General features: G+C 35.3%; 1 protein-coding gene across 3 annotated transcripts; it reads left to right on the forward strand.

Moving 5' to 3' along the window:
• Positions 1-1118: 1118 nt before the first annotated feature.
• wdr95 (WD40 repeat domain 95) lies at positions 1119-24608 on the forward strand. Of its 3 annotated transcripts, none has more exons than XM_051129765.1 (30): positions 1119-1218; positions 2872-3142; positions 6684-6737; positions 6817-6900; positions 7114-7179; positions 8581-8811; positions 8943-9028; positions 9355-9447; positions 9695-9740; positions 9823-9869; positions 10217-10334; positions 10572-10641; positions 11394-11616; positions 13817-13922; positions 16424-16575; positions 16727-16829; positions 17847-17953; positions 18050-18129; positions 18279-18333; positions 18425-18470; positions 20553-20612; positions 20719-20881; positions 21118-21216; positions 21313-21371; positions 21469-21613; positions 21690-21729; positions 21887-21975; positions 23485-23663; positions 23788-23891; positions 24432-24608. In XM_051129765.1, the coding sequence occupies exons 1-30, from the start codon at positions 1151-1153 to the stop codon at positions 24556-24558; spliced, it is 3171 nt and encodes a 1056-aa protein (XP_050985722.1). In that variant the 5' UTR covers positions 1119-1150; the 3' UTR covers positions 24559-24608. The 3 variants fall into 3 exon arrangements, with proteins under 3 accessions (XP_050985722.1, XP_050985723.1, XP_050985724.1); XM_051129767.1 differs by lacking the exons at positions 1119-1218; positions 2872-3142 and adding exons at positions 5164-5189; positions 6273-6442; XM_051129766.1 differs by lacking the exons at positions 1119-1218; positions 2872-3142 and adding an exon at positions 5111-5189.
• Positions 24609-24974: the final 366 nt, after the last annotated feature.

Consider the following 24974-nt stretch of genomic DNA (forward strand, 5'->3'; position numbering starts at 1 on the left):
TAAATGACCGTGATGTTGTTGTGCTTGACTGGTCAGCAAACTCACCAGACCTGAACCCCATAGAGAATCTATGGGGTATTGTCAAGAGGCAAATGAGAAACAACAGACCGAAAAATGCAGATGAGCTGAAGGCCACTGTCAATGAAACCTGGGCTTTCATACCACCTCAGCAGTGCCACAGACTGATCACCTCCATGCCACGCCGAATTGAGGCAGTAATTAAAGCAAAAGGAGCCCCTACCAAGTATTGGGTACATATACAGTAAATGAACATACTTTCCAGAAGGCCAACAATTCACTAAAAATGTTTTTTTTATTGGTCTTATAAAGTATTCTAATTTGTTGAGATTGGTGGGTTTTTGTTAAATCTGAGCCAAAATCATCACAATTAAAAGAACCAAAGACTTCAGTCGGTGTGCATTGAATTTAATACACAAGTTTCACAATTTGAGTTAAATTACTGAAATAAATTAACTTTTCCACAACATCCTAATTTACTGAGATGCACCTGTATGTGTGTGTGCATTTTTTTTTGTGGGTTGTAATTTTCTTTCAGAAATAAGAACACTCTTACTTTAATGAAACTGCCTTCAAATGGTGTGTTTAATAAAACACTGAAAGTAAACCGATAATAGACATCACTCTTTTTTTTCAAACCTCATTTGGCAAAAACAGATACATAAGATTTGATTTGTCTCTTGGGAATAATAAATCTCCTAAGGCTCTTTTAGTGGTGAGAATAGATATTTTAAGTATCTTGACATTATAGAATAATAGCAAAGGCATTAAATATAATGTCAGGGCAGCTACTGATTCAAGACATTAATTTCCTCCCAATTAAATACCACAGATATTTTTCTGATTAAGTCTAAATTTACTTAAAAAACTAAAACTAAGAGTTTTGAAGAAGTAAGTTTATGAAGAACTGACATTTCAGATTTTTTAACATGATCAAATTTGAAAGTGTGGCTTGCGGCACCATTATATACCTAGCCACACGACTCTGTTTTGTGTATCAGGTAACCTGAGACTCAGGTGTGCTGTGTCTCGGGGAGATCTGTACACTCGCACAGCAAAACAAGAAAGCAGCCTCCAAGGAGAACGAAAGCCAAGCCACGAAGACGAGAGACTCTCTCAGATCTCTCCAGAAATGCCGCTAGGCAGGAAAATTCGGGCCTCATCTGCTGGAGCCCAACTTGAGACCCATAACAAGCTCAGGTATTCTGCTTTATTCTTTTTTACTGATCTATATCTTGACAAGGCTTCCCGTTCCCACATTTAAGCGTTTAATTTGCTCAGTGCTACTTTGAAACAGCTCCTGATACAGAGACTAATTTGTTCTGCTTCATGACTTTCATCTCAGTATGAGGACTACGTTTTGTACCACATTGGTATTCAGCCATTTTCCTGCTTCTGACCTTGAGTATCACTCCTCCTGTTGTTCATAGTGTTTACTGTTGCCAGGGAATAAGGAAGATGGTTAATGCTGGTGCCCTGCTGGAACACTCTTACCAGTTTTTGTCCTTGAGGGTTAATTCATTTTTGTTTTGACAGACAAATATGAAGATATTGCTTGACTCTAATTTGATTAGACCTAACTCACCCTCGGCTTTCACTTTACAAAATGAAATTTAGGAGGTGTAAATTCTCCCTGTGAAAGTAAACTTACTACTTGCCTTTGTTTATTCAGAATAGCATGACGTACAACACCTTTTATGATATTTAAGATCTGTTATGGGTTTTTTGTCATAACAAAACATACGTTTTATCTTATTTCATGGTATCAAACTGTGAACTCTCATAAGCCATACGTAAACACAATTAAAAATGCAGTAAATTATGCTTACATATACAGTTGAGGTCAGAAGTTTACATACACCTTGCAGAATCTGCAAAATATTAATTTTACCAAAATAAGAGGGATCATGCAAAATGCATGTTGTTTTTTTTATGTAGTACTGACCTGAATAAGATATTTCACATAAAAGATGTTTACATATAGTCCACAAGAGAAAATAATAGTTGAATGTATAAAAATGATCCTGTTCAGAAGTTTACATACACTTGACTCTTAATACTGTGTTGTTACCTGAATGATCCACAGCTGTTTGTTTGTTTGTTTAGTGATAGTTGTTCATGAGTCCCTTGTTTGTCCTAAACAGTTAAACTGTCTGGTGTTCATCATAAAAATCCTTCAGGTCCCACAATTCTTTGGTATTTCAGCATTTTGACTGCATAATGACTGTATAATTTTGAGATCCATCTTTTCACACTGAGGACAAGAGGTTAAAACACTCACTGATGCTCCAAAAGGAAAAACGATGTATTAAAAGCCAGGGGTGTGAATTTTTAAACAGAATGAAGAAGTGTACATTTTTCTTATTTTGCCTAAATATCATATATATATATTTTTTTTTCATTTAGTACTGCCCTTCACAAGCTACAGAAGATACTTACATGTTTCCCAGAAGACAAAATAAGCTACATTTACCCTGATCTTCATATCAAAAAGTTTATTACCCCCGGCTGTTAATGCATTGTGTTTCCTTCTGAAGCATTGGGCAGGTTAACTGTTCAGGACAAACAAAGGACTCATGAACAACTAAAAAATCACTAAAAAAAAAAACACAGAGCTGTGGATCATTCAGGTAACAGCACAGTATTAAGAATCAAGCATATGTAAACTTTTGAACAGGGCTTATTTTTATAAATTCAACTATTATTTTCTCTTTTGGACTTTTATGTAAAATATCTTATTCAGGTCAGTACTAAGTTTGCAGATTCTGCAAGGTATATGTAAAATGTTGACATCAACTGGTAAAATAAAAAATAAACAATATTCAATATAAACAATGCAACATTCTTATGCAGTATTTCAACAGAGTTTGGACCAGTGCATGCTTCTGGGCAGAAGCGGGTCACAGGGTACAGACAGCAGACTGACAGGGTGCTCCATTCTAGTGGGTCTATCTTCAGTTATTTAGACACTACAGAGAGGAGCCAACAGCTTCCCGATTGGCTGGAGAGAGAGCTTTTGAGGCAAGAACCCAGACGACACTCTCTCGCCCTGGGAGATGTTGCTAAACTCAGCATGCGACAACGCTACAGAGCAGATCCTGCCGGCACTCTCTGTGAGCTCAAGGTAAAAGTCAAAGGGTCAAGCTTGTGCAGCATCTGCTGCTTGGCTGCATTTCCCAAAAATTATTTTCCACCTAGATTGAATGGCAACTTGCCCCAGCATCATCTTTCACAGGCCAAGGTATGCAAATTAAATGTTATAATGATATATGAGGGGGTTGGGCAGTTGGACTGAGGTACTCCTCAAATCCATAATATTGCACATGAAATTAGAGTCTAATATAATGCTTTAATATAATATGTGGCCTTGGACCACAAAACCAGTCTTAAGTAGCACAGGTATATTTGTAGCAATAGCCAGAAATACATTGTATGGGTCAAAATGATCAGATTTTTCTTTTATGCCAAAAATCATTAGGATACCAAGTGAAGATCATGTTCCATTAAAATAGTTTGCAAATTTCCTACCGTAAATATAATAAATTTTTTTTACTTTTTTTGCACTCTCAGATTCCCGATCTTCAGATAGTTGTATCTTAGCCAAATATTGTCCTATCCGAACAAACCATACATCAATTGAATAAATTATGTATAAATCTTTCAACTTCAATTTTCCCTTATGACTGGTTTTGAGGTTCATGGTCACATTTATTAAAGGAAAACTCCATTCCCAGAACAACAATTCACAAATACTTTACTCAGCCCCTTGTCATCCAAGATGTTCATGTCTTTTTGTCTTCAGTCGTGAAGAAATTATGGTTTTTGAGGAAAGCATTTTAGGATTTCTCTCCATATAATGGACTTCATTGGTGCCCCGATTTTGAACTTCCAAAATGTAGTTTAAATGCAGCTTCAAAGGGCTCTAAACGATCCCAGCCGAGGAAGAAGGGTCTCATCTAGCGAAACGATCTGTCATTTTTTTCGGAAAATATTTTTTTTTAATACTTTTTAAGCACAAAAGCACAGGCTCTGGGATGCACATTCACGATGCTACATACTATTGAATAACGTCGAAAGGTCATGCGGAATGTAGGCGGAATCACAGACCCAGTGTTTACAGAGTGAATGTGCAAAGTGCAAGTAAGTTTGTAAACACTGTTTACAAACAAAAAGGTACAACGATGAGAAAATAAGATGGAGTTTTTCAGCATACTCAGTACACAGACAATGAACTTACACGATTCGTAGTAGTGATGGGAAGTTCGGATCATTTTACAGACTCTGAGTCTCGTTCAGCAAAATGAACAAATCTTTTTTCGAGTCATTTCGTTCATTTTACCAAAATATAATTAATATGTTACGTGTTACTTCCCTAACACATCTACTGCTTACACAAACTTTGATCACACTACAAACAAGACAAAACTATAATGCTATAAGAAACAGAAAAGATTAATTCCTTGTTTAACTGGGTCTTAAGTCTATGATTAGCTCACCTCACCTCTTATCTGACAAGTTTTTGTGTTTAAATCGTTCGTTCAGCACGTGACAGCCCCATAAGATGAACAAACGACTCAAAAAAACCCGAAGACTCCAGTACAGAACCTAATAGGATGTTGTGCATGCACAACTAAACGAATCACTCCCTGAGACAACTCGTTCTTCCCGAGTCACATTAAAGATTCGTTCAAAATGAAAGAATCGTTCAAGAACAACCCATTACTAATTCGTAGCATTGTGGATGCGCATCCCAGAGCCTGTGCTACACAAGCTTTTGTGCTTAAAAAGTATACAAATTTTTATTTTCCGAAAAAAAAAGACAGATCATTTCGCTAGATAAGACCCTTCTTTCTCAGCTGGGATCATTTAGAGCCCTTTGAAGCTGCATTTAAACTACATTTTGGAAGTTCAAAATCGGTCCATTATATGGAGAAAAATCCTGAAATACTTTCCTCAAAAACCATGATTTCTTTACACCTGAAGACAGAAAGACATGAAAATCTTGGATGACAACGGGGTGAGTAAATTATTTGTAAATTGTTGTTCTGGATATGGAGTTCCCCTTTAACTCATATATGTAACTCCGCCCCTCCTATAATTCTAATCTTGTTTAGCATTTTTCAAACTCCTTTTAACTGACTAGTAAAAAGACCTTAGTGCATCAACTTGAGGTATGTCACAGGGTGCATATGTATCTTTTAATATCTTTATCTGCTCTTAACCGTATCATATTTTGTGTAGAAAAGATATTTATTTCTCAATCCACCTTATTTTTACTGTAAGAGTGGGCGCCGCCATTTGTAAATTTAAAGTGTCTGGCTTCCAGTGTCATTTGCTTCCAGCTATTTTAGCTGTAACGTTACAAAACAGTTCGCTTTGCTGCTTGACATTGCAAACTGGTGTGTCTAACAATATTATTTTAACGTATTTTCTTAATTATGAGCATGCTGGTTTACGGTTTACCGCACTTCGTTATTCTTCTCGTTATTTCCTACAGCGTCTAATGAACCGGAAGTCTCGCATTTACCGAAAACGGTTTACTTTCGTGTTGAAAGATATAGCGGATAAGAATTTTTTTTAATGTCTCAGGTATTGATGTGGATGCTACCGTAATACAACCGCCATTTCAGTCAGACTTCTTTCATCGTCATGACCTCAAGGTGTCAGTGGAGTATAATTGATTACTCTTCCTATATCAAACATTCATTAAATATGCCAAAACCAAATCATGAACCTTTGCCTGAAATGACATTTTGAATCAAGTTCAGAATCCATTAATTTATTAGCTGGATGACCTTTGGATGGGCAACCATTGCAGAGTAATCTGTCATGACTACCGATCGAACGAAATGACACTGTAGAGATGCATCATTTATTTTAACAGAGTGCTTGAACTTGCACCCCAGTAAGCAAATCAATTACTTTTTCCTTATCAAGCCCAAAATTGTTTGTGCTGGAGGTAATTTGCCATCTGACTGCACACTGAAAAAAAGCATGAAAGTTATAATCTGTATTTATCACTGTAGAAGAGCAACTAACTACAAGAAGGGACACTGCTAACTACATTTTTCAGCTGTGTGAAAGAAGCTCAGCTGTTTTTAGTAAATTGAAATGTTCATGTTGCTGTCAGCCTAATTGCTTTTGTGGGAAATGCAGTACTTACTATCTTTTGTGTATATCTTTTATCTTTATCTATCATTTCTTCATTCATGGTGGATGGTTTGTCTGGCATGTAATTTCTTGATTTCCTGCAGACAGCAGACTGATGAAGCAATTGGCTTTTGATCCACAACATAATTAAAAGGGCATCATGTTGCAACGAAGCCATTTCAATTTCAAGTGAATTTATTATTTTAAGGAGCAGAACCTGTGACAGCAGCCTGTCGAAAACCAGCAGCTGTTTCATTTTGTGACATGCTAGAAGGTGCTGTTTGATCATCCAACAAATGTCAAACAACACTTGTTGATTTATTCTATGTTGAATTATCCATTGCAGACTAACTCTGTGCTATTCATCTATGGTAATTCTTTCTGTAGTTCTCAAATTGAGATTTAACACATTTAACACGCTCTTTTAAACTCACATGTTGTATGATAATTCAATATATATATATATATATATATTTTTTTTTTTTTTTTTTTTTTTTTTTTTTTTTCTAATATAGATTGAACAGATGGTGTCCATTCATGATCTAAAGCAAATTAAACTGGCCTATGATGTAAGTATTCAACATATTTAGATTATTTGGAAATTAAGATGGCAAAACATGGTTTTCCTAATTATGTTCTCCTTTGCAGGAGTTCGCAAAAGCTGGCATCTATATGCTGGATTATGCCGAATTCCAGTCTGTTGTGAAAAAGTGCCCTGGTATGAAATCAGTTGTAAGTATGATTGCAATCACTGCCTTTCTATGAATATATGATGAGTTAATCTTTCTCTCTGTCTGTAAAAATACTGTACATTCAGTTATATCCTGTTGCTTGTGTAAATGGATTAATGAAGACCCAAGGCCTAAAATCTTTATCATATGATTGTACAAGTCTCACTGTCTTCTCACCCATTTCCTTGGCCTAAAACTTTTTTAAATGTCACAGAAAGATTCTCAAATTCAGCAGCTATTTATGAAGATCGATTACACTGGCGATGGCAAAATCGAGTGGGTATGAATAATTCACTATTTCCCCTTTAAATCTCAAACTTGCTCTTAATAGATGAAGAGACGATTTGTTAAATGCGTAGTTTTTGAGTCCAGTTTTCGCACTTGAAAAACCTTTGAGCAAGTTATTGAAAAGGGTCGCATTCACTAACTTTAAATACAGACATACAATTGAGGTAAAAGTTTACATACACTGCAGGATCTGCAAAATGTTAATTGTTTTACCACAATAAGAGGGATCATACAAAATGCATGTTATTTCTTATTTAGTACTGACCTGAATAAGATTTTTCCACATAAAAGATGTTTACATATAATCCACAAGAGAAAATAATAAAAAAAAAAAAAAATAATAATAATAAAAAATGACCCTGTTCAAAAGTTTACATACACTTCTTAATACTGTGTTGTTACCCGATTTTATGTTTTGGGGTTTTTTTTGTTTTAGTGATAGTTGTTCGTGAGTCCCTTGTTTAAACTGCCTGCTATTCTTCAGAAAAATAATTTAGGTCCCACAAATTCTTTGGTTTTTCAGCATTTTGATTGCATTATGAGTTTAAGATTCATCTTTTCACACTGAGGACAACTGAGGGACTCATATGCAACTATTACAGAAAGTTCATATGCTCACTAATGCTTTAGAAGGAAATACAATGCATTAAGAGAAGTGAAAACTTTTGAAATTTGAAGGTCAGGGTAAACAAAAACTTATTTTGTCTTCTGGGAAGCATGTAAGTCTCTTCTGTAGCTTCTGAAGGTTAGTGCTAAATGAAAAAATGTATGATATTTAGGCAAAATAAGAAAAATGTCACATCTCCATTCTGTTCAAAAGTTTATACCCCATCGTTTTTCCTTCTGGAGCATCAGTGAGTGTTTGAACATTTTGTAATAGTTGCATATGAGTCTCTCAGTTGCCCTCAGTCTAAAAAGATGGATCTCAAAATCAAACTGTCATTAATGGAAAGGGTTTAAATGCACAAAAATGCTGAAAAAACAAGTTTGTGTGACCTGAAGAATTTCTCTGAAGAACAGCAGGCATCATAAACAACTATCACAAAAAAAAAAGAACAGCTGTGGATCATTAAGGTAACAACACAGTATTAAGAATCAACTGTATGTAACTTTTGAAGGGGGTAATTTTGATAAATTCAACTAGTATTTTTGTGGACTATATGGAAATGTCTTTCATGTAAAATATCTTATTCAGGTCAGTACTAAATGAAAAACAACATGCATTTCCTTTTATAATATAAATATTCAAACATTATATTATTCTATTGATTGTATTCATAAATATATGCGGTTGCATGGTTAGTGAATAAGACTCATAACATTTGAAATTCTGCACACATTTCCATACCAAATTCTATTAAAGTCTATTTAAGTGTTCCTCACTTTCTTTTAGCATGAGTTCTGCACATACATATATCTGGAGAACAAAGAGAAGGAAGAGACCGTGCGTCGCAGTAAGATGGCAGCCTTCGTATTACCAGCTACCATCAAGTCTCTAAACCGCGGGGAGCCCGTTCTAAGAATTCACTTTCCTCCTAATGGCACCGTTGTGACTCTTAGAGAAGATGGGGTTGTTAGCTTCTGGACCCCCAAGCTTTATTTGAAGAGCAAGAAGAATGTGTTTGTGGGTTGCTTTTACATTCTGACTGGATTCTTTTTATTTATTTGCTTCGCATGTATTGAGATTCTGCATTTTTTTGTTATTTTGAATCCCCTATTTTATGTAAGAAAAAAAATTTCTGTCTCTCTGTGCAGCCTGACAGATCCATCGGTCGAAAACCAAAATGGGCAACTGATTTTGTGCCAATGCCAGAGTATAACAAACTGATTATTGGAACAGGGTAAACTGCTTTTAAAATCCAATTATTTTTGCATAACTGTCTTTATTATGCACTGTAGTGTACATAACCTTCTAAGCAAGATTTTTTGCCCATGGCATGCTAGTTTAAATGAAGACTAAGCAGTAAATTTGCAGATGCTTTTATGCAAAGCAACTTACAGTTATTACAAGGACAGTTCCCTTGGAGCAGCCTGAGGATTGCTCTGCTAGACAAGTACAACTATGTAACTTTATAGTGATCTTAAGAAAAACTTTCTGATTTTACAGCAGCCACATCTGATCTCAGCCTCAGTCAGTCTAAATAGCATCTCTTTTCCCACTTTACAGATCCAGAGAGATTCAGTTTTATGATCTTTCCACCTTGGAGCCTTGCTGTCAGTTGAGTGTGCTAGAAACTGTACCTTTAAACCTGGATTACTGGTGAGCAGCTATCCTAGCTGATAGTGTTTTATTCATATATTATGTTTTCAGATATGATTTTAGTATTGATATAAGGTAACATATTACATACGAAACAAGGTTTGAAATATTAAGGGTATGTTATGATGGCTCATGCATATTTTATTTTTTTGTAATGAAATATTTAAGAACAAGAACACACTGCTTTCTTTGATGATAATTCCATGTTTGCTTTTCATGTAATAAAAAAATGCTCTTGTTTTGTCAGCTCTACAGGCTCAGATGAATGTATCATCGTATATGGCGATACTCAAGTAAGAAAATTAATGTAGGCCAATACATTAATTTCATATAGTACAATGTATTTGTTTAATCACAAAGCTTTTGGCATTCCAGGGCTGTGTGAACATCCTACTAATGAAATCGGTCAGGGAGAAACTGAGGTAAACAAGGCTTTTTTTTTATTAGTACTCATTTTGCATGTGCAGTTTTGTAAAACAAAATTGCAAGAGCAAATCATGGACACATGTCCTAATTTTCATAATTTAATGAATAAATTAATTAGCAATCTGATACTGTTCTCTGGAGAGCCATTTGCAGATATGTGAATAATAACTGATGTGTTAAGAATTTCTTATGACCTTGCTTACTGTGTCCAGGCCATTAATTACATTTATACTAATTACAAAATAAGCAAAAAACAAACAGGCCTAGAAATGGCCTGGACAGCTATTTGTGTAGTATATTTTTTATTCATGTGTTCAAGCTTTTTTATGCCTTTCTGCCCTAGATTATGGAAAAGATTGCCACAGGTTGACAGTGTGCCAAACATAAGCATTGACCATGCAGTTCAATCTCCAGAAATAACATTTATCAGATGGAAATTCCACCAAGACTGGGTGTCAAAGGTTAAATGTTTATTATTATTGTTATTATAATATTATTAGTACAGTTTATTTTCCTTGTATTGTTCACATGCTACAATTCACATGAATATGAACTGAAATGAACTGTAAATATTCTACTCAAAGTGTGTTAATGAATTGAGAGATGATCCAAGAATAATACTGAGAGAGCATGTTTTAGAAATTATTTATAACTCTGCAAAAGGTCTAAAAGGTTTTAGTATTTTATTATCATTTCAGGTGAAGTATTTTCAAAGCATACCTGCCGTTGTATCCTCATCAATGCATGAAGACTCTTCCCTTGTTATAGGTAACATTTAATAATGACTTCTTTTGTTTTTCTTTTAGAAGTGCAGTAGCATAATGCAATTGTTTTCTTTTCTCTCATTTAGGAGGGTTATATGTCACCCTAAAATCAAAAGAAAAGATGAGAAATTATATTTTGCATTAATAAAATTAAGTCTGTTTTTAAGGACTGTTCATTTTTTTTTGCACTGTGACATTATTTTATGACAATTAAGCACATTCTTCTCTTCATTATTGTATTACAATAATGAGAATCATAATTAAAAATAATGAGAAATACAAGCAAAAGAAAAACATACAGGCGCACGGTGATAATAAGAGAATAGGGGTCGAAATATGCTTAGATGAATGAAAATTATGTCATAGAGCAAAAAATCCTAATGATCCTAAAAATAGGATTCATTTAATGTATGAAAAATTTAATTTAACATTTTTTACTGTTGATTTTAGGGTGAACTAAGACATTTAGATTCATCCAAGAGTGTGTAGAAAATAGTCTATCATCCTTTCTCACGTCTTTCTGAGTGGTGTCAGTTTAACATGGCAGAAGGGAGAAAATAGCAACTCTGGCGTCTTGCATGTTTAATGCCAGAAGAGAGATCTGTCAGAACTCTCAGTGTAATGAAGCTCTGGTTAAACTCATTTGAAAAACACTCCGTGACTCAGAAAGAGGGGAAAAGGGTTCGGAATCTGTCAGCTGTGATCTGTTTGAGTGGATGTGTGTGTATGGATGTTTGACAATCTGTTTTTAATTAGGAAGCATTCATCCATCAACCTACATGCAAGAGCAGATGAGAGAGAAGACAGAAGTGTGGGGAGAGGGAAAATCTACGAAAGTCGCACAGAGGGCAACAAACAATCAAACAGTCTTCACTGTTCCTAAAGGAGTCACAACCTTTGACTTCTGTAAGAATCGAAATCTTTTGGTCACTGGCGGGATGGACAAGCTATTGCGCATGTGGACGCCATACGTCCCTAGGTGTGTCTTATAAGCTTACGGGCGAGACTTCCGGTTCATTAGCCGCTATAGGGAAATAATGAGAATAATAACAACGTGCAGTAAGCGGTAAAACTGTTTGCACTACAAACATGCACTATAATTAAGATAATACATTAAAATAATATGGTAGGACACACCAATTTGGAATGTCAAGCAGCAAAACTAGCTGTTTTGTACAGCTAAAAAGAGTTCAACGTGGATGAGACCGGAAGCCAAACCCATAAAATGTACTCTCATGTGAAAAAAGGTGGATAATTCAAGTTCTTTTAAACCTGATGTTGTGTTCCAGTCATTTTGACCTAAAGAGGAATTTTAGTTAATGTTAATGCTAGTTAATGTTATTACATATAGAACAAATTTAAAGGAGAAGTCCACTTCCAGAACAAAAATTGACAGATAATGTACTCACCCCTTGTCATCCAAGATGTTCATGTCTTTCTTTCTTCAGTCGTAAAGAAATTATGTTTTTTGAAGAAAACATTTCAGGATTTTTTTCTATATAGTGGAATTCTATGGTGCCCCGAGTTTGAACTTCCAAACTGTAGTTTGAATGCGACTTCAAACGATCCCAAATGCGGTTGTAAGCGATCCCAGTTGAGGAAGAAGGGTCTTATCTAGCGAAACCATCGGTTATTTTCATAAAAATAATACAGTTAATATACTTTTTAATGTCAAACACTCATCTTCGCTTGTCCCTCTGCCTGAACTGTTTTTTTCTGGTTCAGAACAGTTAGGGTATGTCGAAAAATTCCCATCTCATGATCTCCCTCAACTTCAAAATCATCCTATATTGCTTATATATTGATTTACCTTTTTTGTTAAGGGTGTTTGATCTTCTTTGCATGTTCACTTTGCAAAGACTGGGTCGGTGCTTCTGCAGTTATGTAGGATGATTTTGAAATGATTTTTGAAATTGAGGGAGAAAATACAATCTGAGTTTTTCAACATACCCTAACTGTCTTGAGCCAGAATACACAGAGTTCAGGGAGAGCAAGACAAGACGAGCGTTTGAGATTAAAACGTATTTAAATCATATTTTTTTAATGAAAATAAACGATCACTAGATAAGACTCTTCTTCTTCGGTTGGGATCATTTACAACCGCATTTGGGATCGTTTGAAGCCGAATTTAATCTGCATTTTGGAAGTTCAAAATCGGGGCACCATAGCAGTCCATTATATGGAGAAAAATCCTGAAATGTTTTCTTCAAAAAACATTATTTCTTTATGGCTGAAGAAAGAAAGACATGAACACCTTGCATGACAAGGGGACGAGTATTATCTGTAAATGTTTGTTCTGGAAGTGGACTTCTCCTTTAATTAAAGTATTATTTATTTATTTATTTTTCTTACTTTTTTCCGTACCTTGTTACACTGTTCCTATTCAAAAATCACTTTTCCATAACAAATGCTGTGAAATCTTTCATTATGCTTGTTGATCACCAAATCTTGGAATCAATCTTTTTGTCATCCTGTTATCTTTCAGTTAGCACAGATTTTGTATTTCTTTTTGGAGCTGATTGACCACAAGCCTCTCTGATCTGAGCTTATGCACCAGGGTTGCCAGGTAACAAAACCAGCCCAATTGCTATTCAAAACTAGCCCAAATTACGGCCAAAACATCCCAGTCACGTTCCGGGGGAAATTGGCTATCAAAATGCCTCCAAAATTATGGTCTGTGGGGGTCCTCCTTGGTCAAAATTGCATTCCAGGGGCAACAACAGTATAAAATTAGCCTAATTTAGTGGAAAAAACACAGACTTGGCAACACTGTTATGCACCTCAGTTTGTGAGTGAACGTTGCCAGAATTACAAGTTGAAAACGAATTGACATAATGTTGTGTAATGAGAGATTTACAAGCAGTTTTTAAAAGGCTGGTCATTTTGTATGTGAACGTTGCCAGAATTACAAGTTGAAAACAAGGTGACAAAAGATTCAATCCAAGATTTGGTCATAATATAGTGTAATGAGAGATTTACGAGCAGTTTTTAAAAGGCTAGTCATTTTCGCCCGGGGACACCACTTACACAGCACAAGGGTTAAATATCTTAAACAGTTTATAGTCTTCTGGACAATTGCTTTTCTGTTCTATGAGAGAATGTGAAATACACACATAGGATATGTGTTCAAATTCAGATGTTCTATGCCAGGCTAGTTATTTTACATTTTGAAATGGCAGAAAACCAACTGGGATTTTGAAAGGTCACGCTGCCCCTGTTTCCTACCTCTGTATCGCCTCAGAAGATGGGCACATTTTCTCAGTCTCCACAGACAACACAGCTAAGGTGAGAAATGAATTCATTACTCAAAAGTCAAATCTGGATCTTTGAAAATTTCTTGATCTGAAAAAGCCAGGCATTAAACTAAGCTACAGTGTTTTTCTGGATGTTTATAATTAGAAAAAGCACTTGTCTATTAACTTGTCTGTTTATTTACTCACCCTCATATTCTAAACTCGTATGACTTTATTTTATCTATATCCTGAACACAAAAAGGGAATTTAAAGCATATTCTTATCACTCTTGTTAACATAATGAAGATGAATAAGGATGGGGGCTGTCAAGCTTCAGAAATCACAAAAAAAAAAACCCATATGTGCCAATCACTGTTTGCACTGTAAAAAGTCTTTATAGTCAGAAATGGTTAAATCTACCATTCATGTCAGAAGTTTACTTCCAGAATGAAAATTTCCTGATAATTTACTCACCCCCATGTCATCCAAGATGTTCATGTCTTTCTTTATTCAGTCGAACAGAAATTAAAGTTTTTGAGAAAAACATTCCAGGATTTTTCTCCATATAGTGGACTTCAATGGTGGTCAATGAGTTGAAGGTCCAAATTGCAATTTCAGTGCAGCTTCAAAGGACTCTACACAATCCCTTGCCGAGGAATAAGGGTCTTATGTAGAGAAATGATCATTCATTTTCAAAGAAAAATACAAATGTATGTACTTTTTAACCACAAATGCTCGTCTTGCACTAGCTCGCCCTCATGTATTACATAATCATGTATGCATGATGTACTGTAGGTGGGAAATACCGACAAAGCAAAAGTCAAACGCCCTTTACAAAAAAAGGTAAAACAATAATGTCTGATGATTTTGAAGTTGGAGCAGAAAATGAAATGGAGCTTTTCACCCTACCCTACATTTTTGAACCAAAGTACATTGACAAAAAACTCACACAAGTGACTTTTCCAATGTAATGCATCACAGAGCTAGTGCAAGATGAGCATTTGTGGTTGAAAAGTATATAATTTTTCATTTTGTTTAAAGAACCATGACCAACCGTTTCGCTAGATAAGACCCTTATTCCTTGGCTGGGATTGTGTAGAGCTTTTTGAAGCTGCATTGAAACTGCAATTTGGACCTTTAACCCATTGGCCACCATTGAAGTCCACTATATGGAGAAAAGTCCTGGAATATTTTCCTCAAACGACTTAATTTGTTTGCGATTGTAGAAAGAAAGACATGAGCATTTTGGAAAGACATGGGGGTGAGTAAATTAGCAGTAAATTTTCATTCTGGTTTCTTTTTTTATTTCTGATGCCACAGAAAAACCATTTTAGGTTCAACAAAGAACCTTTGGTAAACCATTATATAAGATTATTCTCCAGAAGGAAACACAATGCATTAAGAGCCGGGGGGTGAAAACATTTTGAATTTGAAGATCTAGGTAAATTGTACTTAATTTGTCTCCCGGGAAACATGGAAGTATCTTCTCTTTTATCCAAAGGGCAGTAGTGAATGGAAGGAAATAATATTTCAACAAAATAAGAAAAATCTTCATCCTGTTCAAAAGTTTTCACCCCAGATTTAAATGCATCGTGTTTTCCTCTGGAGCAATGGTGAATGTTTAAACCTTTTTTTAATAGTTGTGTTTAAGTCCCTCAGTTGTCCTCAGTGTGAAAAGATGGATCTCAAAATCATACAGTCACTGCTGGAAAGGGTTCAAATATGCAAAAAAAAAAAAAAATCTGCAGGATTTTTCTGAAGAACAGTGCTCAGTTAAACTGTTCAGAACAAACAAGGGACTTATGAACAACCATCACAAAACAACAACAACAAAAAGAAAAACAGTTGTAGATCAACCAGGTAACCACACACAGTATTAAGAACCAAGGGTTCAAAAACTTTTGAAGGGGGTTATTTTAATTATTATAAACACGTAAACATCTTTTATGTAAAATATCTTCTGAAGACAGTACTATATAAAAAATAACATGCTTTTTGTAAAATATTCACATTTTCACGGATTCTGTAAGGGGTTCACAATGGATTTAATCAATGTTAATGGTTCTTCATGGAACCATAGAAGCCAATAAACAACCGTGAAAAAGAATAACGATTTGTTAACTTTTTTTTTTTTCTCTTTTTTTTTTTCTATGAATCAGTTGATCCAGTCTACTAAACAACATGTATTAAATGACTGCCGTTTATTAGTTAATAAATCAGACTGATGTGTGTTACAAAATGGTGTGGAAGTCACATGGACCACTTTTATGGTACTTCCGTGATGCTTTTGAATCCTGTTCGCAGCTTGACAGCCCCAGTCCTCATTTACTTTTATTATTTTGAAAACAGTGGGCAGGATATTGTTTAAAATTCTCCTTTTATGTTTGACGTTAGAAAGAGGGTCACACGGTTTGGCACAACATGAGAGTGAGTAAATGATGACAGAATTTCTATTTTCTGTGAAATATTCCTTTAATCAGAGAAACAGTGCAGTGCGACATAAATATGAAAATGTATTATTTTGGCATGATGATATTATTATTTTTCTTTTAGATATGGCATATCAAGGATCAGACATGTCTGTTTACTGCACATCCAAAAGCAAGTCAGATCCAGGGAGAATTGTCTGCGTGCCTCTACTCTTCAGCTGCGAAGGGGCTTTACATTGCCTCGGATTCCCTCGCCTTACTGTCCCTTCAGACAAAGTATGTTATGTAATGAATATTTAAAAGCCTGTTTTAAGTATCATTCAGCGTTAGGTTATCTGAATATTTAGTTCGAATTATCATCACGTCATTCAGCATCAGTTGTCATGCATTTTGCATCCTTTCTCTTTCCATATTCCATCTGTTGTAGACCACAGCCTAAGGGCAGTCAGACTGTGTCCCATAAAGAGCCAGTGTTGTGCTGCGGATACAGTGAGGACTTTAGGCAGGTGGTGAGCTGCTCTGAGGGCTCGGTAAGTGGTTTTGAGAATTATATATGTGAAACACATTGAGGAAGCAGATGCACTGTTTTTCATATTCAGAGGTTGATCTTCTAAAATGGATACAATTTGTTTTTTTACTAACAAAGTTAAGATTTAAAAAAAAAAAACAGATGATACACTACCTTTGGAAATTTGGTAGTTTTAATGTTTTTGTGCTCACCACGGCTGCATTTATTTGATGAAAAATACAGTAGAAAAATCATTTTCTATTGGAAAACTTTTAAAATGTAATTTATTACTGTGAGGCAAAGCTGAATTTTCAGCAGCCATTATTCCAGTCTTCAGTGTCATAATACTTCAGAAATCATTTTTGGTTGTTGATGTGGTGCTCAAGAAACATTTCTCATTATTACCTATGTTAAAAACAGTTGTAGCTTAATATTTTTGTGGAAACTGTGATGTATTTTTTTCATGATTTTTTGATAAATATACAGAAAAAAGGCAAAAATCTTTCGTAATTATACGCAAGTTTTTACTGTCACTTTTGATCAGTTTGTCCTTGCTGAATGAAAGTTTTCATTTCTTAATAAAATCTCACTGACCCTAAACCATACATAACAAATCATGCAAGCATAATTCATACAAATATATATTCCAATTTTTATAAAGCCATATGATAGCTTTTAACATTAATTTTTTGTTTGGAAGATGCAAATAATAGATTACATTTTAATCCACAAATATGTAAGAAGTATTTAACTATAATTTCAACTCATGACAGACTATAATATAATAAAGAATGAATGAAAAATGATAAAAAGCTAAAAATAAATACAAAAGTAATACAAAAAATACAAACAGTAGTGCAAAAAAAAAATTAGGATTCAGTTGAATTTAAAATGCATTGTATTTGCTTTATCACGTCATTCCTTTTTTTATTTTACTATTTTTACATTTATTTTCATTTCTGCAGGTTTGTTCCTCCACAGACTAGGAAAGGAACAGTCCCTATAATAGAGCATTAACATAATATTTACTTGAATTCAGGTTGTCAAAGTGTGGGACGTGGATACTGGAGCTCAAGTGTTTGAGTATGGATGTGCTCATGGAGAATCTGCAATTACCTGCATGGCATTTGACACTAGCGGAAGGAGGTTGTTAGAGCTAAATAATTTATATGACATTGCAAAATATGAATTTTTAATTTTTGCTGCATTATTTTACATTCTGTTTTTATTTTCACCGTGCAGGCTAGTGACGGGTGGAAGAGACGGCTGCCTTAAGATGTGGAACTTCAACAATGGCCAGTGTGTGAAGATACTCAGCAGAGGTCAATAATGCCTCATAGTTCTTAATGTGCATTTGATTGATTTATTTTGCACTTGAGTATGACTGATTTTTCAGAGTATTGAAGATATTATCTCACATTCCCTATAAAGCTGTTGTGAAGCAAAGTGCCTTGCATTATGTTTTCCCCAGATGGAAGATGTGCTGAGATTTGTGACTGCGCCTATCTGACACTGCACAGGAACGCGTGAGTCTCTGCTGACTGTGAACCCCATAATCTTCATGGATATTATCCTCCTCATTTTTTGGCTGATTCACTCTTTTATTTGTTTTGGCAGATTTGTGATTTCTGTCGGTTGGGGCCGCAGGATTGACATTTACTTGGTGAGTGTAAAGTGACCAGACTGCTTCCCTCACGACCTTATTTTATATCAGCGTAATTCCCCAGATGGCTCTCATAAAATGGTTGACTGCCATGACCTGTTTCTTCCCCCTGGTACTCCTGCCTTTATTGCTGTTCACTCCATTTCCATATTTCATTCACTTCAGGGTTCCTCCCTCCACAAAAGTGCTGGAGTGCTGTTTGCTGTGGTTCATTCCTCCATTCCCTTCTGACCGTCCATTATTCCATCTTTTACAAGAGCCTTTGTTCACTTTAGAAAAGAGAATCCAAGCTTTGTGGAAAAAGATAGCCTAAATGCATGATTATGACACCACTGGAGAATACATACCTCATTTTTATTCAGAATTTTCCCTCTCATCTCTTTTCAATTCTGTATTGTATGGAAGCTCGTTTCCACCACTGAATAAAAAATAAAAAAAGATAATTGTTACTTTTTGTCTCACAATTCTGACTTTACGTCTCACAATTCTGTCTTCTCAGAACTGTGTGATATAAACTCGCAATTGTACATTATAAAGTCAGAATTCGAGAAATAAACTCGTAGTTCTGACTTTTTTCTCATAATTGCGTGATGTAAACTCACCTACGAGTCATAATGTCAGAACTGACAAACTCGAAAATCTGAGAAATAAACTTGCAATTTTTCTCAGAAATTAAGTATATATTTTGCAATTGTGACTTTTTTCCTTAATGAATTATTACAGTTACTCACTATTACAACAGTTAATCACATTTGTGAGTTTATATCTCCCAATTCTAAGACAAAAGTCATAATTGCGAGTTTGTATAATGCAATTCTGAGAAAAAAGTCATAATTGCGAGTTTGTATAATACAATTCTGAGGAAAAAAAAAGTCAGAATTCTTGCAGCTGAGTTTTTATCTCACAATTCTGACTTTATTTCTCACAGATGTGAGTTCATATTGCGCATTTCTGAGAAAGAAGGTCAGAATTTTAAGTTTATATTTCACAATTCTGAGAAAAAAGTCTGAATTCTGAGTTTGTATCATGCAATTCTGAGAAAAAAAATCTGAATTGTGAGTTTGTCGCAATTCTGACTTTATAACTTGCAGTTGTGAGTTCTTATCTCACAATTCTGATTTTATTTCTCACAGTTGTAAGTTCATATCATGGAATAAAAGTCAGAATTGTAAGTTTATATCTCACAATTCTGATAAAAAAAAGTCAGAATTCCAAATTGTATCATGCCATTCTGAGTAAAAAAATCTGAATTGAGTTTGTCGCGATTCTTTGTCAGAATGTTTGTATAATGCAATTCTGAGAAAAAAAAGTCAGAATTCTGAGTCTGATCTCACAATTCTTTTATAACTTGCAGTTGCAAGTTTACATCTCAACTCTGAGAAAAAAGTCAGAATTGCAAGTTTGTATCATGCAGTTTTTCAAAAAAAAAATTTGAATTGTGACTTTATATCTTGCAATTCTGACTTGCATTTCCGAGTTGTCTCACAATTCTGACTTTATTTCTCACAATTGTGAGTTTATATCATGCAATTCTGAGAAAAAAGTCAGAATTCCGAGTTTGTGTCATGCAATTCTTAGAAAAAAAAGTCAGAATTCCTAGTTTGTATCATGCAATTCTGAGAAAAAAATCAGAATTTTGAGTTTATGTCACAATTCTGATTTTATAACTTACAGTGAAATTTTATCTCACAATTCTGACTTTATTTCTCACAGTTGTGAGTTCATATCATATTCAGTGGCGGAAGCATGCTTCCATACTATTAAGTGTTCAGGGTACCTTAATTTATTCTTTTTTTTTCAGTGGTAGAGGAACATTTAATATGAAATAAATAAAACAGACCCCACTCTCCATCTATTTCCCATCCCTGAATGTTACATATAATCAAGCAATATGTACTTAGTACATCAACATGTTGGTCCAGCATATCTGAAAGATTCATTCTTGGCCAGATTAAGCTACAATATGTACCAAATCTAATGCCAGTTATTTAACTGAATTCAAGAGACTGTGAACAGAATAGTGCAGAACTGATTACTTTTAAAACTAAACACATGCTGTTTATTTTTTGATACTTTTGACAGGACTCCAAAGAAGAAACTCAGTTTAATCAGAACCCAAAACCTTCCTGGCAGGATGATGTGGTATTAGCATCTTCCGCAACACACTCATGTTTACACGGATGTAGTTTGAATTCTCTTTAAATATGCCAGGGGTCTTTGGGTAATGTGTTACATTTTTGACACACAGAGAAATGGACACAAAGAAGATATCCTGTGCATTGCTCACTGTACACCACATCTCCTGGCCACTGGCAGCTACGATGGGGAGATCATTGTTTGGAATGTGGTGTCTGGACGCATACAGTGTCGCTTCCAGACCCCTCCATCTCAACAGAGCAGCAGTACTCAAAGTATGCCAACATTTCTGTGAATTTTGCTGATTCTCAATCAAATCTATTGTATGAAAACTTATATAGTGCACAAGTCACATTTACATATTTACTCACCCTCAGGCCATACAATATGTAGATAATATTTATTACTTAGATCAGGAGAAATTTAGCATTGAAATACTTTCACAATGGGTCCTCTACAGTAAATGGGCTGCAGTAGGAGTTCACATGTTGTTTTTAATTGCATACGATAGTTCAAAACACAAGTGTGCTGAGCCTCATCTTCCTAAAGTCGCGGGCGTTTGTACCTGAATTGTCGTCTTCTGCTTGGCTTGTATCATCAGGGTCTCAAGGTAAACTGGTCTTTGTGATGAATAAAATTATAGAGAAAACAAAATCAGTTAAATACGCAGAGCTTCTGATTTCACTCACCATATTCTTTATCAAAGGCTGTGTTCATTTCTGGAATGTTCTGAATGGCGGGAAGTTCATCACATCTTTTCAGGCTGTAAGCATCAAGTATTTTATCTTTCCTCAAGTTTGATTAAAAATTCAGTGACAACAGAATGAAGCAAAGGTTCTAATTAAAGCGTCTTCTTTTTAAGTCTCAACTTCAGCAGCAGCAGCAGATTGTGAAACTGGCTTTAACGCAGGATGACAGCATGCTTTTTACAGCCGATCATGTCGGTTTCATCTATGTTTACAATGTCAAGCAATACGCCCTGGGACCTGAACAAAACCCTCCTGAAAGTAAGGACAGTCCTCATTTATTTGCATGATTTTTAATGTCTATATTGAGCCTTGATGTGGTATTATTAATTTCTAGAGGTGAACTTCTGGCGTGCGCATATCAGCAGCATCACTAGGTTAGTTCAATAAGCAAAAAACAAATGAAACACCACAAGAACATAACATTTATACAGTTTTTATATAGTATTTACTATTATTTTACTTAAATTTTTGGTTTAATATTTGTTATTTGAACAAAAGGCATCTCATTGACTTCCATTTCTTTACCTCAAGCTTGAAGATAATTGACAAGGACCAGTTTCTGCTTACCTCCTCAACTGACTGCTCAGTACGATTGTGGAGCATCCACGGGGAATTCATAGGTACATTTGATAACTTGCATGGATGTTTGAGTTTAAGTTTTTCTGTATGTCTTTTTACTAGGGCTGTCAGTTTAACGGGTTAACTTACTAACTCACACAGCGGCAGAATACAGTTATCCATACCGATGTTAGTCCTTAATACGGAAGCCTATTCAGCTGACTTGCTGCCTCGCTGCCCTTTTACCTTTGATAAGGTAAAAAGGGTGTTGTTTTACACAACCATTGAGAATTTTTAACCAAAGTATATTATAGACTTTTCATTAAGACCCTAAAGAATCAAATCAGCTTGTGGAAAATGGGCATCCGATGACCCCTTTAAAAAATAAAAGCACTGTTGCAAGTATTATTGCAGAGCATTATATTACAAACAATATTATTTATTATGCTTTTTACACTATTACTATTCTTAGAGTATATCATGGTCAAAATCTCCTCTATTAAATAAAGTAACAAGTTTAATTTCACCAGAATATCTTTATTTATATAGCCTATATGACACATACGCACAGGATTGTGGGAAGTCGAAGGCAGTGAAGGATACATCTATGCTGCCTTCAAAATTTGATCAGAAGAAGGTACCTCCGGACGCTTTTGGACGCAGCCTGACATTTAAAGCCATAGCAGACTTGTTGTGCGTCTCCGAGCAACACAGCAGTGTTTGGTTTCTGAATTAAACTGTGTTTTGAACGAATCGTGTGATCCAATGATTCAAAGGCCCATTCATAAAGAGAGACATTTTCTTCTTTTCTGAAAGAATTAGCTGTTTGAATGAATCATAAAGGCATTTATCTTCACCTGCTGGCAGATTTAGTTTCTTATTAACAAAAAGTAAAATTGATAATAATAATAATAAATTTAAAGTCTGTCATCATTTACTCACCCTTAGGTTGTTTAAAAACCTTTTTTTGTGAAACATAAAAGAATTTTGAACACTGTATTTGTATTAATTAACCAAAGTATTTGTTCTAATTAACCAAATGATACATTTCTGAATTAAAGGGATAGATCACCCAAAACTGAAAATTCTGTCATTAATTAGTCATCCTCATGTCGTTCCAAACCCATAAGACCCATAAGGACACAAAGATGTTTTTGATGAAATCTGAGAGCTTCAGTAGACAGCAACACAACTACAAGTTCAAGGCCCAGCAAGGTAGTAAGAACATCATTAAAATAGTCTATGTGACATCAGTGGTTCAGCCGTAATGGTAAAGCTAAGAGAATACTTTTTGTATGCAAAGAAAACAAAAATAATGACTTTATTCAACAATTTCTTCTCGACATGACTTTATTCAACAATTTCTACGTTGTGGTACTGTCGTGAATGTGCGTCGAAGACTGACACGAAAGAGTAGAAATAGTTTAATAAATTCATTATTTTTGATGTCACGTGGACTATTTTAACAATTTCCTTACTACCTTTCTGGGCCTTGAACTTGTCAGTTGCATTGCTGTCTATGCAGGGTCAGAAAGCTAATGAATTTTATCAAAAATCTCTAAACGAAACAGGTACATTTGGACAAGAAGAAAGTTGGAACATCAACACACCATCTTCCTGGAAGCACCCTGCTGTTCCCTACGAGATTCTCATAGATCCCTTAAGTATGCCTTCTCATCCCATACTGGATAGAAAGATCAGTCTGTCAGATGTCTCGAACTCTGAGAAAACTGAAAATACAAACAGTGAGGTAAGATATTTGAAGCCTTGTGTGGTTGTTTTATAAAGCTCTGTTTTCCCCACTAATGGCTCAGGTGGTGTTTCCGAGATGAAAATCTGGCTTATAAAACAGTCCTAATGTGCTCTAATTGCAGTTGGATGCCCACATGGATGAGACTGACCCTCCATCAGTCTTTAATGATAGAGACATTGAAGATGGAACAAACAACTCCTGTTTTCTGTCGAAGCCTGGCAGGAGGTTAGTAGGTCTATATAATTTAATGAAAACTAAAAAAAGAATAAACACATCTAGATGTAAAGTAAGGGCCAGATTTACTAATAGCCTGCGCCAGCGCAATCCCCATTTTGCCGTTAAAATAGCACTGTCAACAGACGTGCAGTGAAGAATTACTGCTGAAAAGGCATCGACGCAGTTATTTTTGCACATGACCTTACTGAATATGCATTTTCAGACGCAAAATTTGGAGGAGAGTATTAAAATGAATCACGCAATGCAGTTTAGTAACATTTGCACTTGTGGTGTTATTTGCACCATTATTTAACGCTAAACAAACATGTTTTAAATCAGGCAGTAATTTGTGTTGCTCTTGGTAGATTGCATGCTCACATGCAGAATTTTCCCATCCCATCGGCGCTTTCATGGAATTGTGCTCTAATGCTAATTTGCACTGTTTAGTAAATCTGTCCCTAAGTGTTCTAAATAAGCAATAACAAAATGAATATTCTCCATTATTTTGGACTGCAGACAAAATCATGCTATATTTAAACACGTTAACAGAACTGGTCCGAAGGACTACAGCACTTTGATGGACTCGGACCTTATTGTTACGCCACCAACATGCAAAAGACCAGATCTCTCTCTCAGAAAGATTGATTCATTCGTATCCAACGATGCAGAAGAGTAGTCACTTCAAAGTCAGTGAAAGATCACTAGGACAAGACCAAATAAATGACATAATACTGATATCAGAGGAGTGGAGCATTGTTTTTTTAAAGACGTGCACTCCATGTTTATTTTTATTTCCAAGGTTTGTTTAATTTTTTCTTTTTATTTACTTTTCTAATGCTTAAAGTGACGGTCTAAAGCAGGGGTGCTCAACCCTGGTCCTGGAGATCGACTTTCCTGCAGAGTTCAGCTCCAACCCTGACCAAATACACCTGAACCAGCTAATTAGGATCTCAAGGAGCACTTGATAATTACAGACAGGTGTGTTTGATTAGGGTTGGAACTAAACTCTGCAGGAAAGTCGATCTCCAGGAACAGGTTTGGGCACCCCTGGTCTAAAGGATTTGTTCACTTCCATAACAAAAATTTACAGAT

The sequence above is a fragment of the Labeo rohita genome, chromosome 15 (genome assembly GCF_022985175.1).
Source record: "Labeo rohita strain BAU-BD-2019 chromosome 15, IGBB_LRoh.1.0, whole genome shotgun sequence".
NCBI lineage: Eukaryota > Metazoa > Chordata > Actinopteri > Cypriniformes > Cyprinidae > Labeo > Labeo rohita.